Source organism: Megalobrama amblycephala, linkage group LG13, assembly GCF_018812025.1.
Source record: "Megalobrama amblycephala isolate DHTTF-2021 linkage group LG13, ASM1881202v1, whole genome shotgun sequence".
In the NCBI taxonomy this organism is placed as follows: domain Eukaryota; kingdom Metazoa; phylum Chordata; class Actinopteri; order Cypriniformes; family Xenocyprididae; genus Megalobrama; species Megalobrama amblycephala.
The window spans coordinates 13,145,454-13,159,409 of record NC_063056.1 but is presented as its reverse complement, the minus strand read 5'-3'; the positions used below and the strand labels follow the sequence as shown (position 1 = coordinate 13,159,409).

At 41.5% G+C, this 13,956-nt stretch overlaps 1 protein-coding gene across 1 annotated transcript in view; it reads left to right on the top strand.

Moving 5' to 3' along the window:
* Nucleotides 1-13,956, top strand: part of LOC125243739 (angiopoietin-1-like) — a 36,316-nt gene that overhangs the window by 7,919 nt on the left and 14,441 nt on the right. Inside the window, exons 2-4 of the mRNA XM_048153560.1 lie at nucleotides 6,652-6,807; nucleotides 6,996-7,117; nucleotides 7,200-7,432. Of these exons, the coding sequence (XP_048009517.1) occupies nucleotides 6,652-6,807; nucleotides 6,996-7,117; nucleotides 7,200-7,432 (511 nt within the window). The remainder of the gene's footprint in view (nucleotides 1-6,651; nucleotides 6,808-6,995; nucleotides 7,118-7,199; nucleotides 7,433-13,956) is intronic.

Here is a 13,956-nt window from a genome sequence, read left to right as displayed (position 1 = left end):
ATTATCAAGCTTGGAAGAGCCGATTGTGTTCGTCTGAAAGAAGAAAATCATATACACCTTGGATGGCTTGAGGGTGAGTAAATCATGTAGTAATTTTCATTTTTGGTTGAACTATCTCTTTAATTAGTTAATGTCAAATTCTTTATATATATATATATATAGAGAGAGAGAGAGAGAGAAACTGTAATAAATGGGACATTTCATGTAATTTTACGGCAAAATGTTGTTAAATGTACAGTTTTTGTAAGTGGTAAAAAAAAAACAAGCAATCTTATAATTTCAATGAAAAAATGTAAATTGACACAACCTGATTTCAGTAATCTGGTATATTAACATTATTTCAGTTAATGATATTTTTTATGATAATTTAATTTCAGCTTACAATTTTTTCAACTGTACTTTTTTTTACTCTGAAGTTCTGGCAACCACAGCTGCTACTTTTTTTTTTTTTTTCACTGTAAATGTACTTTACTGTAAATTTTGTATTTCATGCTTTGGCAAATTGGTATTCGCGTGAATTTGTATTATCTCATAAATTTTTTTGTTCATAACTAAGTATATTCTTTTAAAGTACATTATTTCCATAATAAGTACTCTTTTTAAAAGTATGCTGAAGTCCTTGGGCCGTATTCACAAAACATCTTAAGGCTAAAAGTAGCTCCTAACTTGTCGATTTAGGAGAAACTCTTAAAAATAATGGGCGTGTCAGTCCTAATTTTAGGAGTCCTAAATTTTTGCTCTAAGAGTATTTCACAAAGCGTTTTAGTGCTAAAACTCCTAAGTCACTAAGACCAAATCACAATCAGTCCTAATCCACCCAAAGACACTGTACACCATTGAGGCAATAGCGATAGAGCCTTGGGTGCTGAACCTTTTCTTCATAAATGCAATACATTTTGATTTATAGATTAGAATCTACAATGAGATGCCAAAAAAACCAAAAACTTTGACAAATAAATAAATATTGTCCGATTACCTGTGGCAGTGGTTTTCATGAGTTCACACTTACAAATGACTGAATAGAGTAAAAAAAAAAAATAAAAAAAATATATATATATATATATATATATATATATATATATAATAGGTGTATTTGGTGTGCTGTTAAAGGGGATTGAGGGCTATAGAGGGCTATTGAGCGATATAGACCATTTGAATGTGTTTCTCCCAAACTTTCTTTATAAAACATAATTTTTCGCTTGAATTCTGCATTCTCTTGAGATGCAGACATCCAAGATGTGGACCATTAACTGTATATACTAGTTTAATTAGTGACAGCCTACATTTTAAAACCTTTATGGCAACAATGGCAACATTTTATTTTGACTATGGCAACATTTTTATTGAAAAATATTTATTTGAATAGGGCAACATTTGTATTTTAAAACCTTTATTTTAATGTGGAAACATGACACCTCATTCTACAATATTTCTATGATTAAATCGCTGACTCCTCCCCCATCAGCCAATCACTGTGTGTTTACTCCATGGCAACGAGGTCAATCCCGCCCTTACTCTTAGCTTAAGACTTCAGTCGATTCCTTAGTAAAAGTTGGTCTCAGCAGCTTTGTGAATAGGTTTTAAGAGAAAACTCTTAGCTATGAACTTTTACTGCTATTTAGGAGAACTCTTAGTGGTAAGATAAAATGTTTTGTGAATGCGGCCCCTGATTTTTTAAGGGGTTTCAATACAAATTGATTACAATAGGCTTGCAATTACCAATAAGACCAATGAGAATGTACTTCCAATCCTTGTATGCAACTGGACTGCTGTATTCCCTCTTGATTTCAAACTGACATGGCTCATTCTACACCTTCAAAATTGATTTTGTGCATTCCTATCGGCCAAGCATTCTGTCAGAGCTTTCTCTAGTGAGTAGGCGTCCCAATGGGAAGGGTTGTGTGTTTCTAGGCTGATGGGGGAGACATGATCTGTCCCTAAGAAAACACCCTCTGTCCCCAATTCCCAAATTTCAAATCTTAGTGAGCCAAACCAGCTAACAGTGAGTGCTCTGTGAGCTTTCAGCCATCCCTTAGGGACTATGTTCTATGTGAAATCAGAGGACTGAAGATTGAAAAACCATAGCAAATGCCCAGTTTTAGAACAAAAATGGAAATGGGTCTCTTCAGACCTATGACTGATTAATGGATAAGATTTTTCCAACCTGATCTCATGGCTAATTGATACAAATTCGTAACACCTTACTCATACAACGAATTTGTAAATTTTTTGCTAAATCGTACATATTTTATGATTTGCCAAAATTGTATGAATTTGTGACCTACCCCTAACCCCGCCCCTAAACCTACCAGTCACTGGGGTTTAGACAAATCATATGAATTCGTACGAGTGAGGTTTTACAAATTCATACGAATTAGCCAACTTGTAAAATCTTACGAATTGGATGTGAGATAGTGTTGGATTTTTATTTTGGGACTTGTCGTTCAAAGCACTTAATTGCAGTTTGATACCTTTTTTGTTTCTAGTTGTTTCTTCAATTTTAGAAGTTGATTTTTATTAAAACTAATAGATTTTATTTTTCTTTTTGTTATATGATGATTACATTAAAACTTGATTTGGATACATTACTACATACATTTAGTTTTATTTCTTTTCAAATAGCCTTTATTTCTAGATTTTAGTGTTTTACCTATTTCTGAGACCCAGACTTTTAACCATAATCTATGAAAAACGACTATAATATTATTAGTTATTATTTAATATATAAACAATGCAAAATTTGTCTAAAAATATTAGAAATAATAATTCAATAAAAATAGTGGCATAATTTCTACCAACCAATTTCACTCCAAATAAATTTCTCAACAGTTATTGCTCTTGTTTTTCTAAGGACAGAACAGCATAGAAGAGCATGTTTGAGATGAAATATAAGACATAAATATCACTTGTTAGCAGAATCTTTTTAATCGCAGTGTCTATTTACGCCAAGTGCAAATAGCCTGGCAGAGGGTATTTACACTAACTCCGCCCACCATTATCTGATTAAACAAGACAAAATTACAAAAGAAATTCTGCTGACAACAGAGTCAGTGGTGTGGAGAGTAAGGCATGTGGCATTTGATTTTGATGCGTCCTTTCGCTGAACTCCTTCTTCCTTTTACCCATCGCATATCAGCTTGGAGTAGTGTTTATTTTAAATACAAATTAAACTAATATTTGAAAAGTGGAAATAAAGTGCCTAACGGGTATGGGAATAAAAATTAATGGAGGTGTGAAGGGAAGGTAATGTCAAATACAAGTAATAATGTCCCAAACAACATCCATTTATGATTTTAATAAACATAATAATATACACTGAATATGTTGTTACTGCATACTGTTTTATAATATACTACAGTACACTGAGGTGCAAATAGTATGCCCTATTTTTATTGTGGATCATTCAACAACAAGCTGTGATTTTGTCAAATATGCAAGACAAAGGAGTTACAAGTTTTATTGCAAGTGTTGTTTCCATAAGTATCATTCCCACCACAGAACGCTGTCAGATACATAATTTGAGATGATTTCCCTCAGATAATACTGCTTCTGAGTCTGAATTATCTTGACCAATTGAAAAGTCTTCTTGTCCTCACAGTCTGCAAACCACAACTCCTGCTCTCTTACCACTGATATGCTCTGAAAGAAGATTGTGACCTGTTTAATCCTTCCTGTGGATATTTGGTCCAGCTAAAATAATCTTAATAGGATGCAGGGCAGTAGATAAACACATCCTGTTACAACACTTCAGCTGAGTGTTATACTCTCCAAGCCCAGAGGACATACAGCTATCACTTCAATGCAGTGAGTATTTATACATCTTGGACTCCATCTCACTGAGAGCAGCTGAAAATATCTCTTCCTGTAAACACTGTATAAAGTGCTGATAAGGAACCCAGAGAATGTGCCAGTACTGTAGCTGTAGTCTGTGGGATGTGTTCACATTATCTTTGTGATGGAAGGCTAAGAATAAGCAGAAGCGTCATAATATCATTGCATTTGTAAATATGTTCAATTTGTAACTGACAAGTATTTACTAGTAGGTGCACAAAATCAAGCACACAGCCATGGAAAGAAAAGGGAAAATATCTAGTATGGAAACATTTGACTGGCCTGCATGAAATGAACCTCGTTTGCATCAATGATGTGTAAAAGAGTGATCACAATTCTTTTAAATTCTATTTAAAATTCTTTTAAAAATCGAATCTAAACATGTGCAATGGTGCAGTGTTGAGAAGATGAATGTAGAGTAGAAATGGGGATCTCTGCAGCAATATTTATTCCAACAAATGAGAAAATCGGACAAGAGAACATCATCAACACAAGCTAAACAGCTTTGCACAACCAAAGAAAATAACCGACCATGAACTGATGAAAGTAAGGAGAATAAATACACAGGGTGACGATTAACTAAACAAGACACAGGTGAGGAACCAAATGAGGGCATACTAAAAAAAACTATGGAAACAAAGGAAACTGGAAATAAAAACAGGAAACAGTGACTCAGATATACTTTAAAACTTCAAAATCAAAAGCTGCGTCCCAATTCAGAGGAAGAACTCAGACTTCAAAAGCCACGCCTTCGATGTCAGTGAAGGTCGAACCAATGCTGTGTCCCAATTTGCATACTATCCATCCTAAATAGTTTACAAAATTAGAATTTGTGTGTCTATAATCGTAGAATGTTGAAATGAATATTACAAAAATACATAGATGGTCTACTAGTTAGAATGTTAGAATGCACACTCTAATGGCTAATATTAACCATAAGCCATTGCACGTCGGACAAGGATTCGATTATAACTACAAACATGAATAAAGAGTGTTAAAAAACTACAAACATAGTGGATGTGTGAGACCAATGGTTAAATAGAGAGAGGTTTGAGAAATTAATAGTAAACTGTAATAGTACTAATAGTAAGAAAGTGAACCCAGAAACAAAACGGGGTTCACCTTGGTCCATTTATGTACATTATAAAGAGTATACACTATCTCTAAAATTGCATTTTGGTAAGATGTAAGACAACATCCTGACTGGATGAGAGGAGGAGCTGGGGATGGAGGGTAATTGACTCCTGAGCAACGCGATAAAGTTGCTAATAATACTGAATGGACCTTATATAGGGATGCTGTGATAGGCGTCAGATATTCCTATAGGTAGACGTGGATCAGTTCAGAGTCAGCTGATGTGAGCCGAACTAACGTGACATGCCAGAACTAATGCTAAGTAAGTTGAAACCTATTACTTACATTTAAAAGTGTAATCCAGCATTTTCTCTCTTTAAAAAAATAAGTTGCAGTGCAATGAGTCTACGCTGTGAAGGATCTACTCATTCTATCCTTCCCGGCCCAGGAAAAGAAGGACACTGTAGGTCGCATTCGAAGGAGCCTTGAATTAGGACAGCCTTTGTCGAGCCGCTGACGCATTCAGCCTTCGAAGCATGAAGCCTCTGAATTGGGACACAGCTAAAGTTTCAGAACAAAAATGATTAAACTTAGTCATGAAAACATGTGAAAAGGTCTCAGAAGTGTATTCATGTTGGTTTGATTTGGTTTTGAAAAGTCTTTATACCATTTTCCAGTTTAATTACTTTAATAAGATGTATTGTGTTACAATCAAGGACAAAGTAATAATGGGTGCAGGTATCCATATTAATTTCAAAAGTTTTTGAATGTATTTTAAAAAAATGTTTTCATAAATGTCAGTTTTTATCATCATTTGAGCCATATGATATTTTGCTAACCATGCCTTGTTATAAAAAGGTCAAATTATCTGATATTGTAAGAGACTTGCTGACATTGATACACATTCATGAGAGTCTTCAGGGTTCCTTTCTGTGAATTCATGTCCTGCTTTTTCCTGGCATGTTTCTGTTGGTTGCATGTCATGACTTTGATTTGGTGGGCAAAGGTTTCCAAATGCTAATAATTAGTGAAGCAGTTTTTATACAGATAAAATCACGCTCATCATCAGAAGATGTCTTTTCAAATCATTGACCCATTTAACACATTTGAGATAAATTGAAATTCCAAGACAGCCAAAAGTGGATTACTGCCGTTAGCTATATTAGTGATCCAGCCGAAGACAGTTCATCATGTTGTGGACCTATCTGCATATGCACAACTGCACACAGCTTAGTTTTTATACATGAGGTTGCCAGAGCTAACAAACTCATCTGTGACTCATGGTGATTTTATCACCAACATGGGATTGCAAATAGACTTTGTCTCGCAGCTGTTTTGTTATTTTAACTGGAGTTTATAGATAAATATTCATTGTTCAATGCAGTATTTATCCTCATTCCCTCTCAAAATGAGGTAGTGGACCTCATATTTAAAAGAATATTTCATAAAAAGACATTACTAATGTCACTTTGGGTGTTTCAGGAATTACAATTAGGATTCCTCATTGTTTTTCCTCATTTGGTTCCCACACTCTAAACTGAGAAAATTGACAGCAAAATATAATAAATACTGTCTTATTCAGAGTGTAGCTGCTCAAGACCAGCCTAATTCAATATCATACCATTGCCCCCAAAAGTACAGCTGCAAGTATTTAGATATATTGTATGTGACCATATATAAAGACCACTATGAATAATGTATTCTCCTATTCATTCTTTCTCTTTGCCTATGTGTGTTTGCATATAGATTGAGGTCTTTGTAAAGGACTTTCCGACAAAAGACACAACACACCTGCGGAATAGTGCTCTACATAATGGAATGACAGCCATGCTGGATCTTGGCACCAAACTGTTTTCCCAGTCAACCCAACACATCAGGAGACTAACAGACATAGAGACACAGGTGTGAATGCATATCCAAAACGTCCAAAAACATTCATCATAACATGCTAATGTTGGTTAAGTATTCTTGGAAAATCATGAGTTTACTTAATAAAAAAAAAACGTTTTTACAGTGCGTTGATGGCCACAGGGATTTATGAAACTAAAAAAGTCTCTAATTTATCATTAACACAACACATACTGTGACAGGTTTTCAATCAGACTTCTAGACTTGAGATTAAGTCACTGGAAAACTCCCTGTCCTCCAACAAACTTGAGAACAAACTCCTCTGGCAAACCAGTGAGATCAACCAACTTTGGGACAAAACAAGGTATCTTTCACTGACACTTTTTTTGTTTTCTGATAATTGTAGGAGGCAAGTCTGTCCTATTCATGTCTGTGTCTGTGTTCAGTACACTAGAGCAGCATATGCATAACATGGAGGCACGTCACCATGCAGAACTGGGTTGGATGAAGGGTGAGCGCACAGAGCTTCAGAGACTCCTGGCATCCCAGAGATCTTCAATACAGACCCTGGAGCTTAATCTAGAGGAGGTCATCACAAACAACAGCGCCCTCTACCGAGAGCAACTACAAATGCATAGTATCATCAATGATCTGTTTAAACTGTGCTCCAAGAACAAAGGTACACAAATTGGAGAAACAGAGTTTTATATCTATAATACAGAGTACTGCACACAACATACAGGGGAAATAAACAAGATATCATGGCCCTGAGTTAAGAATTTATTCCCTCAAATTAATTTAGCTACATTGTGGCCACATGGTCAAGGGAACTAAAATTAGGAAACAAATTAGTACAACGTGGCCACAATTTAACTAAAACAAGGGAACGAATTAGTACAACGTGGCCACAAATTAATAAATTCTTAGTTCATGGCCACACTATCTATTTTTACAGTCACACTTTAGATTAGGGTCCAATTCTCACTGTTAACTAACTATTACTTATGACTTTTGCCTCAATAAACTTCTAATTACTGCTTATTAATAGTAAGGTAGTTGTTATGTTTAGGTATTGGGTAGGATTAAGGGATGTAGAATATGGTAATGCAGAATAAGGGATTAATATGTACTTTATAAGTACTAATAAACAATATCTGAGTACAATCCATGCTAATATTTTATTCACAATAGAACATAGATAACATAACAAATGTTTAAATTTTACACTCTTATCCACTAAATGAGCTCATTTCAAATTTGATGCCTGCTACAGGTCTCAAAATAGTTGGCGTGGGGGCAACAAATGGCTGAAAAAGCAAGACATTTTGAAAAGATTCTGCTGGGAGAACATCTAGCAACTAATTAAGTTAATTTATATCAGGTCTGTAACATTATTAGCTATAAAAGGGATGTCTTAGAAAGGTAGAGTCTCTCAGAAGTAAAGACGGGCAGAGCTGTGAAAGAATTCTTAAAAAAGATTGTGGAATATACTTTAAAAACAATGTTCCTCAACATCAAATTGTAAAGGCTTTGCAAATCTCATCATCTACAATGCATAACATCATCAAAAGATTTAGAGAAACTGGAAAATCTCTGTGTGTAAGGGACAATGCCGAAGACCTTTATTGGATGCCCATGGTCTTCGGGCCTTCAGATGACACTGCATCACTCATTGGCATGATTGTGTCAATGACATTACTAAATGGGCCCAGGAATACTTCCAGAAACCTCTGTCGGTAAACACAATCTGCCGTGCCATCTGCAGATGCCAACTAAAGCTCTATCATACAAAAAGGAAGCCATATGTGAACATGGTCCAGAAGTGTTGTCGTGTCCTGTGGGCCAAGGCTCATTTAAAGGGACTCTATGTAAGATTTTTACTTTAATAAAGCATGAAAATACCCCGATATGTTTGCAGATATTTAGGAAACATGCTAAGTTCACCTACTTGTTTCTCAGAAACGCGATGCTACAGCCATATATTCTACTTTGAAAATGTGCGTTCCGTGTCGGAATGAATGTCTTTGTTTTGGTCTGTGCAAAACCGTGTGTTGCCAGTTTATCCAATAGTATTTGGACATCACAAGTTGCCAGTTGGCTGAAAACACCGCGTATTGCAACCATGGAAACCAACAAACAAACTGGGTCAGAGAATCATAGATTCTACCTGACCTAAAAAGCCTCTGAATCCATCTAAATATCTCTATGAACAACAGCATATTAAAAAAGATAAATCAACTCATCATCTTACAGTGTGTAAGTCTCCTCAACTTCCATTGTGAATTGCGCTCCCTATTGTTGCTGGCAACCCTTGTCTTTGAACGAGGGGGCGGGCCAAACAATATTTTGAATTTGGACTGCAGTACCTATTTTGAACACTGGGTGTCATTCCTACATAGAGCCCCTTTAAAATGGACTGTTTTAAAGTGGAAAAGTTTTCTATGGTCAGACGAGTCCAAATTTGATATTCTTGTTGGAAATCACGATGCCCTGTCCTCCGGGCTAAAGAGCAGGGAGACCTTTCAGCGTGTTAACGTTCATTTCAAAAGCCAGCATCTCTGATGGTATGGGGGTGCATAAGTGCATACGGTATGGGCAGCTTGCATGTTTTGGAAGGTACTATGAATGCTGAAAGGTATCTAAAGGTTTTAGAGCAACATATGCTCCCCTCCAGATGACGTCTATTTCAGGGAAGGCCTTGTGTATTTCAGCAGAACAATGCAAAACCACATACTGCAGCTATTACAACAACATGGCTTCGTCATAGAAGAGTCCGGGTACTGAATTGGCCTGCCTACAGTCCAGATCTTTCACCTTATAGATAAAAATATGTCAAAGACGACCACGAACTCTTCAGCAGCTGGAAACCTTTATCAGGCAAGAATGAGACCAAATTTCAACACCAAAATTCCAGAAACTCATAACCTCGATGCCCAGACGTCTTCAAACTGTTCTGAAAAGAAAAGGAGATGCTATACCATGGTAAACATGTCCCCGTCCCAACTATTTTGAGACCTGTAGCAGGCATCAAATTTGAAATGAGCTCATTTTGTGCATAAAATTGTAAAATTTCTCAGTTTAAACATTTGTTATGTTATCTATGTTCTATTGTGAATTACATTTTGACTCATGTAATTTGAAAGTCTTTTAGTTTTTATTTTATTCAAATTTAAAAACAAAACAAACAAACAAAAAAAATTTTCGGGTTGTACTTGTTATGATATAGACACGGAGGCAGAGATAAAAGCAATCCAGGTGAGCTTTATTGAACGATATGTGGAAAACAGAGTGATAATGGCTGTTATCAGGTTCTTGAGAGATGAATGTAAAGTAATACTGTCCTTGTATGGTTTGTGGATCCAGGAGTAGAGCTGAGATGGAGGGAGACGTTGGAGACACTCACACACACAGAAGGGTAAGCACACGAAGGGACCAGGAGACGAAGGAGATGAAGGAGATCGCTGGAGTTGGTAAGTATGTCGATGGGGAGTCCTTAAGGTAAGCATATACATGAAGTAGTGCAAACGAGACCGGACAGTGAGTGTGTGTGAGTGTGGTGGCTTTGTAGTGCTGGTGATTGCAGAGTGAATGAGATGCAGGTGGCGGTGATTAGTACGCTGGTGATTGGGTGCGTGGGTACTGAGGTGAGGTGGAGCCTGGCGTGTCTGTGACAGTACCCCCCCTCCCACGGCCCGCTCCTGAGGGCCGCGGACCCCGACGTCGTGGTGGTCTTCCCCTGGGTCGCGGGGCAGGTCTGTCTGGATGGTTGGTATGGAAGTTCTGTAACAGAAGAGGATCAAGGATATCATTCCTGGGAACCCATGAGCGTTCTTCGGGACCATAGTCCTCCCAGTCCACGAGGTACTCGAGTTTACCACCACGGCGCCGGGAATCCAGGATCTCGTGGACCACGTAGGCTGTGCCGTCTTCTAGGAGAAGTGGAAGGGGGGGCTCGGCGGTTGCCACGTCAGGCTCTGTGGAGGGAACAACAGAAGGGTGGTGAGGTTTGAGTAGGGACACGTGAAATGTAGGATGGATTCTACTATACTGTGCCGGGAGTTGGAGACGATAGGTGACGGGGTTGATCTGCCGAAGAATGGTGAATGGGCCAATGAAGCGGGGACTCAGCTTTTTGCAGGGCAGACGCATCCTGATGTCCCGGGTGGACAGCCAGACCTTCTGCCCCGGCTGGTAGACAGGAGCCTCGGAGCGTCGAAGGTCGGCTGCCATCTTGCGTCTGCGCAGGGCCCTCTGCAGCTGGTGGTGAGCTGAGTCCCACACCCTCTCGCTCTCCCGGAACCAGTAGTCGACTGCAGGAACATTGGAGGGTTCCCCGTCCCAGGGGAACATCGGGGGTTGGTAGCCGAGTACGCACTGGAAGGGTGTTAGTCCAGTTGAGGCTTGGCGGAGAGAGTTCTGTGCGTACTCGGCCCAACCCAGGTACTGGTTCCAGGAGTTCTGGTGGCCGTGACAGAAGGTACGCAGGAAGCGGCCGATCTCCTGGATCTTCCGTTCCGTCTGCCCGTTCGACTGAGGATGGTATCCAGACGATAGGCTGACGGTCACACCCAGGAGGGAGAAGAAGGCTTTCCAGACGTGGGAGACGAACTGGGGTCCTCTGTCGGAGACGATGTCTTCAGGTAATCCATAATAGCGAAAAACATGATTAAACATTAGTTCTGCAGTGGCCATGGCGGTAGGTAGACCCTCCAGGGGTATCAAACGGCAGGACTTTGAGAAGCGGTCCACCACCACCAGGATGCATGTGTGGCCGCCAGACTCGGGGAGATCGGTGACGAAGTCCACTCCCAGGTGTGACCAGGGTCTCTCAGGAACGGGCAGAGGAAAGAGCTTGCCGGTGGGAAGATGGCGTGAGCTCTTGGAGATGGCGCACTCCCTGCAGCCCTGCACGTACCTCCTGACGTCGTTGGCCATGTTGGGCCACCAGAAGCGTTGTTTGAGCAACGAGAGGGTCTCATTGACCCCCGGGTGACCAGTGCCAAGTGAAGAGTGGATGCTGTGCAGGAGTGGAGTGCGACGTGCCCGTGTGATGTATTGCAAGCCTTGGGGGCAACCCGGCGGAGTGCGTGTGGAGGCATTGGAGGAGGGAATGGTTTCTTCAGACCACTGGATAGGGCTCACGAATATGGACTCCGGCAGAATAGTATCAGGCTCTTCGGACTTCTCCTCAGGAGCATAGAGGCGAGACAGAGCGTCAGCTTTAGTATTCTTAGAACCAGGGCGGTAGGAGATGGAGAAGTTGAATCTAGAGAAGAACATGGCCCAGCGAGCTTGGCGAGGGTTGAGTCTCTTAGCGGCCTTCAGATATTCGAGGTTTTTGTGATCAGTGAGAACTTGAAACGGGTGAGTAGCTCCCTCCAACCAATGCCTCCACTCCTCAAGGGCAAGCTTGACGGCCAGGAGTTCGCGGTCACCGATGTCGTAGTTGACCTCCGCCGGGTTGAGCTTGCGGGAGAAGAAGGCGCATGGATGGAGTCTACTTGGTGTCCCCTGCTGCTGTGATAGGACCGCTCCCACTCCGGTGGTGGATGCGTCCACTTCCACGATGAACGGGAGATCCGGGTTAGGGTGGACGAGGAGGGGAGCGGTGGTGAAGGCTCTTTTCAGGGTTTCAAAGGCGTTGGTGGCTTGTGGGGACCAGGACAGAGACTTGGGCTGGTGACGGAGTAGGTTGGTGAGTGGACTGACGATAGTGCTGTAATTCTTGATAAACCGGCGATAGAAATTGGAGAAGCCTAGGAATCTCTGGAGTTCTTTGATAGTAGTAGGAGTGGGCCAGGACTGTATGGCGGAGACCTTCCCCTCGTCCATCCGGATGCCACTGTGATCAATCACGTACCCCAGGAACTGGACGGAGGGTTGATGAAATGAGCATTTTTCAGCCTTGAGGAAGAGATGGAACTGCCGTAAGCGCTGGAGGACCTCCGCAACGTGGTGGCGATGTTCGGCCAAGCTCCGGGAGTAGATGAGGATGTCATCTATATAAACCAGAACGGACTTATGGAGAAACTCCCGGAGCACCTCGTGGATGAAATCCTGGAATACGGAGGGGGCGTTGACCAGGCCATACGGCATTACGAGGTATTCGTAGTGTCCTGTGGGCGTGACAAAGGCGGTCTTCCACTCGTCCCCCTCACGTATCCGGATGAGGTTGTACGCGCTGCGGAGGTCCAACTTGGTGAACACAGTGGCACCGCGGAGATGTTCCAGGGCCGCTGGGACGAGGGGAAGTGGATAGCGGAACTTTATGGTAATCTTGTTGAGGGCACGGTAATCGATGCAGGGCCTCAAGCCTCCGTCCTTCTTTGCCACGAAGAAGAAGCTTGAAGCAGCAGGGGAAGTAGACGGGCGGATGTAACCTTGTTCGAGTGCCTCCTTGATGTATTCCTCCATGGCCTTCTCCTCCGGTATGGACAGGGGGTATATGCGTCCCCTGGGCACTGGTTCACCCGGCAGCAGATCGATGGCGCAGTCCCATGGCCGGTGTGGAGGAAGCTTGGAGGCGCGTTGCGGGCAGAAAACGTCACTGAAGGGGGCGTAGTCCGGGGGGACATCCACGGAGCGCTTCTCAACAGGGCTCTCGATGGACGTGGCGTTCACGAGAAGAGGCTTGGAGAGTGGAGATTTCGGAACAGGAAGCGCTGGGAAGCAGTCTGGGAAGCAGTGATCGCCCCACTTCAGGACTTCGCCCGTGCGCCAGGAGATGTTGGGGTTGTGTAGTTCCAGCCATGGGCGCCCTAGAACCACGTCAGCGGTGGATTCCTCCAGAACCAGCAAATGGATGTGTTCAGTGTGCAGGATACCGATGCTGAGTTGAAGTGGACCCACGCAGTGACGGATGTGTCTGCGGCTTAGGGGTTTGCCCGTGATGGAGTGGATTTGATAGCTCGTCGGTGAAGGAGAGATCTTGAGGTTGAGTTGTCTGCAGAGGGTGCCTGAGATGAAGTTTCCGGCTGACCCTGAATCAAGGAGCGCCACCACTGGAACAGAGATGTTAGCAGCAGTAAGGGTTACAGTTGTAGTGAGTGGTTTCATTTTCTGAATGGAGGGAAATATTGCACTCACCACGGGTCGAGGAGGACGTATTGGGCATGTGGAGAGATTGTGCCCCATAGTCCCGCAATAGAGACAGAGATTCAGGGCCAGCCTTCTTTGTCTTTCGTTAGGGGTGAGACGAGAATG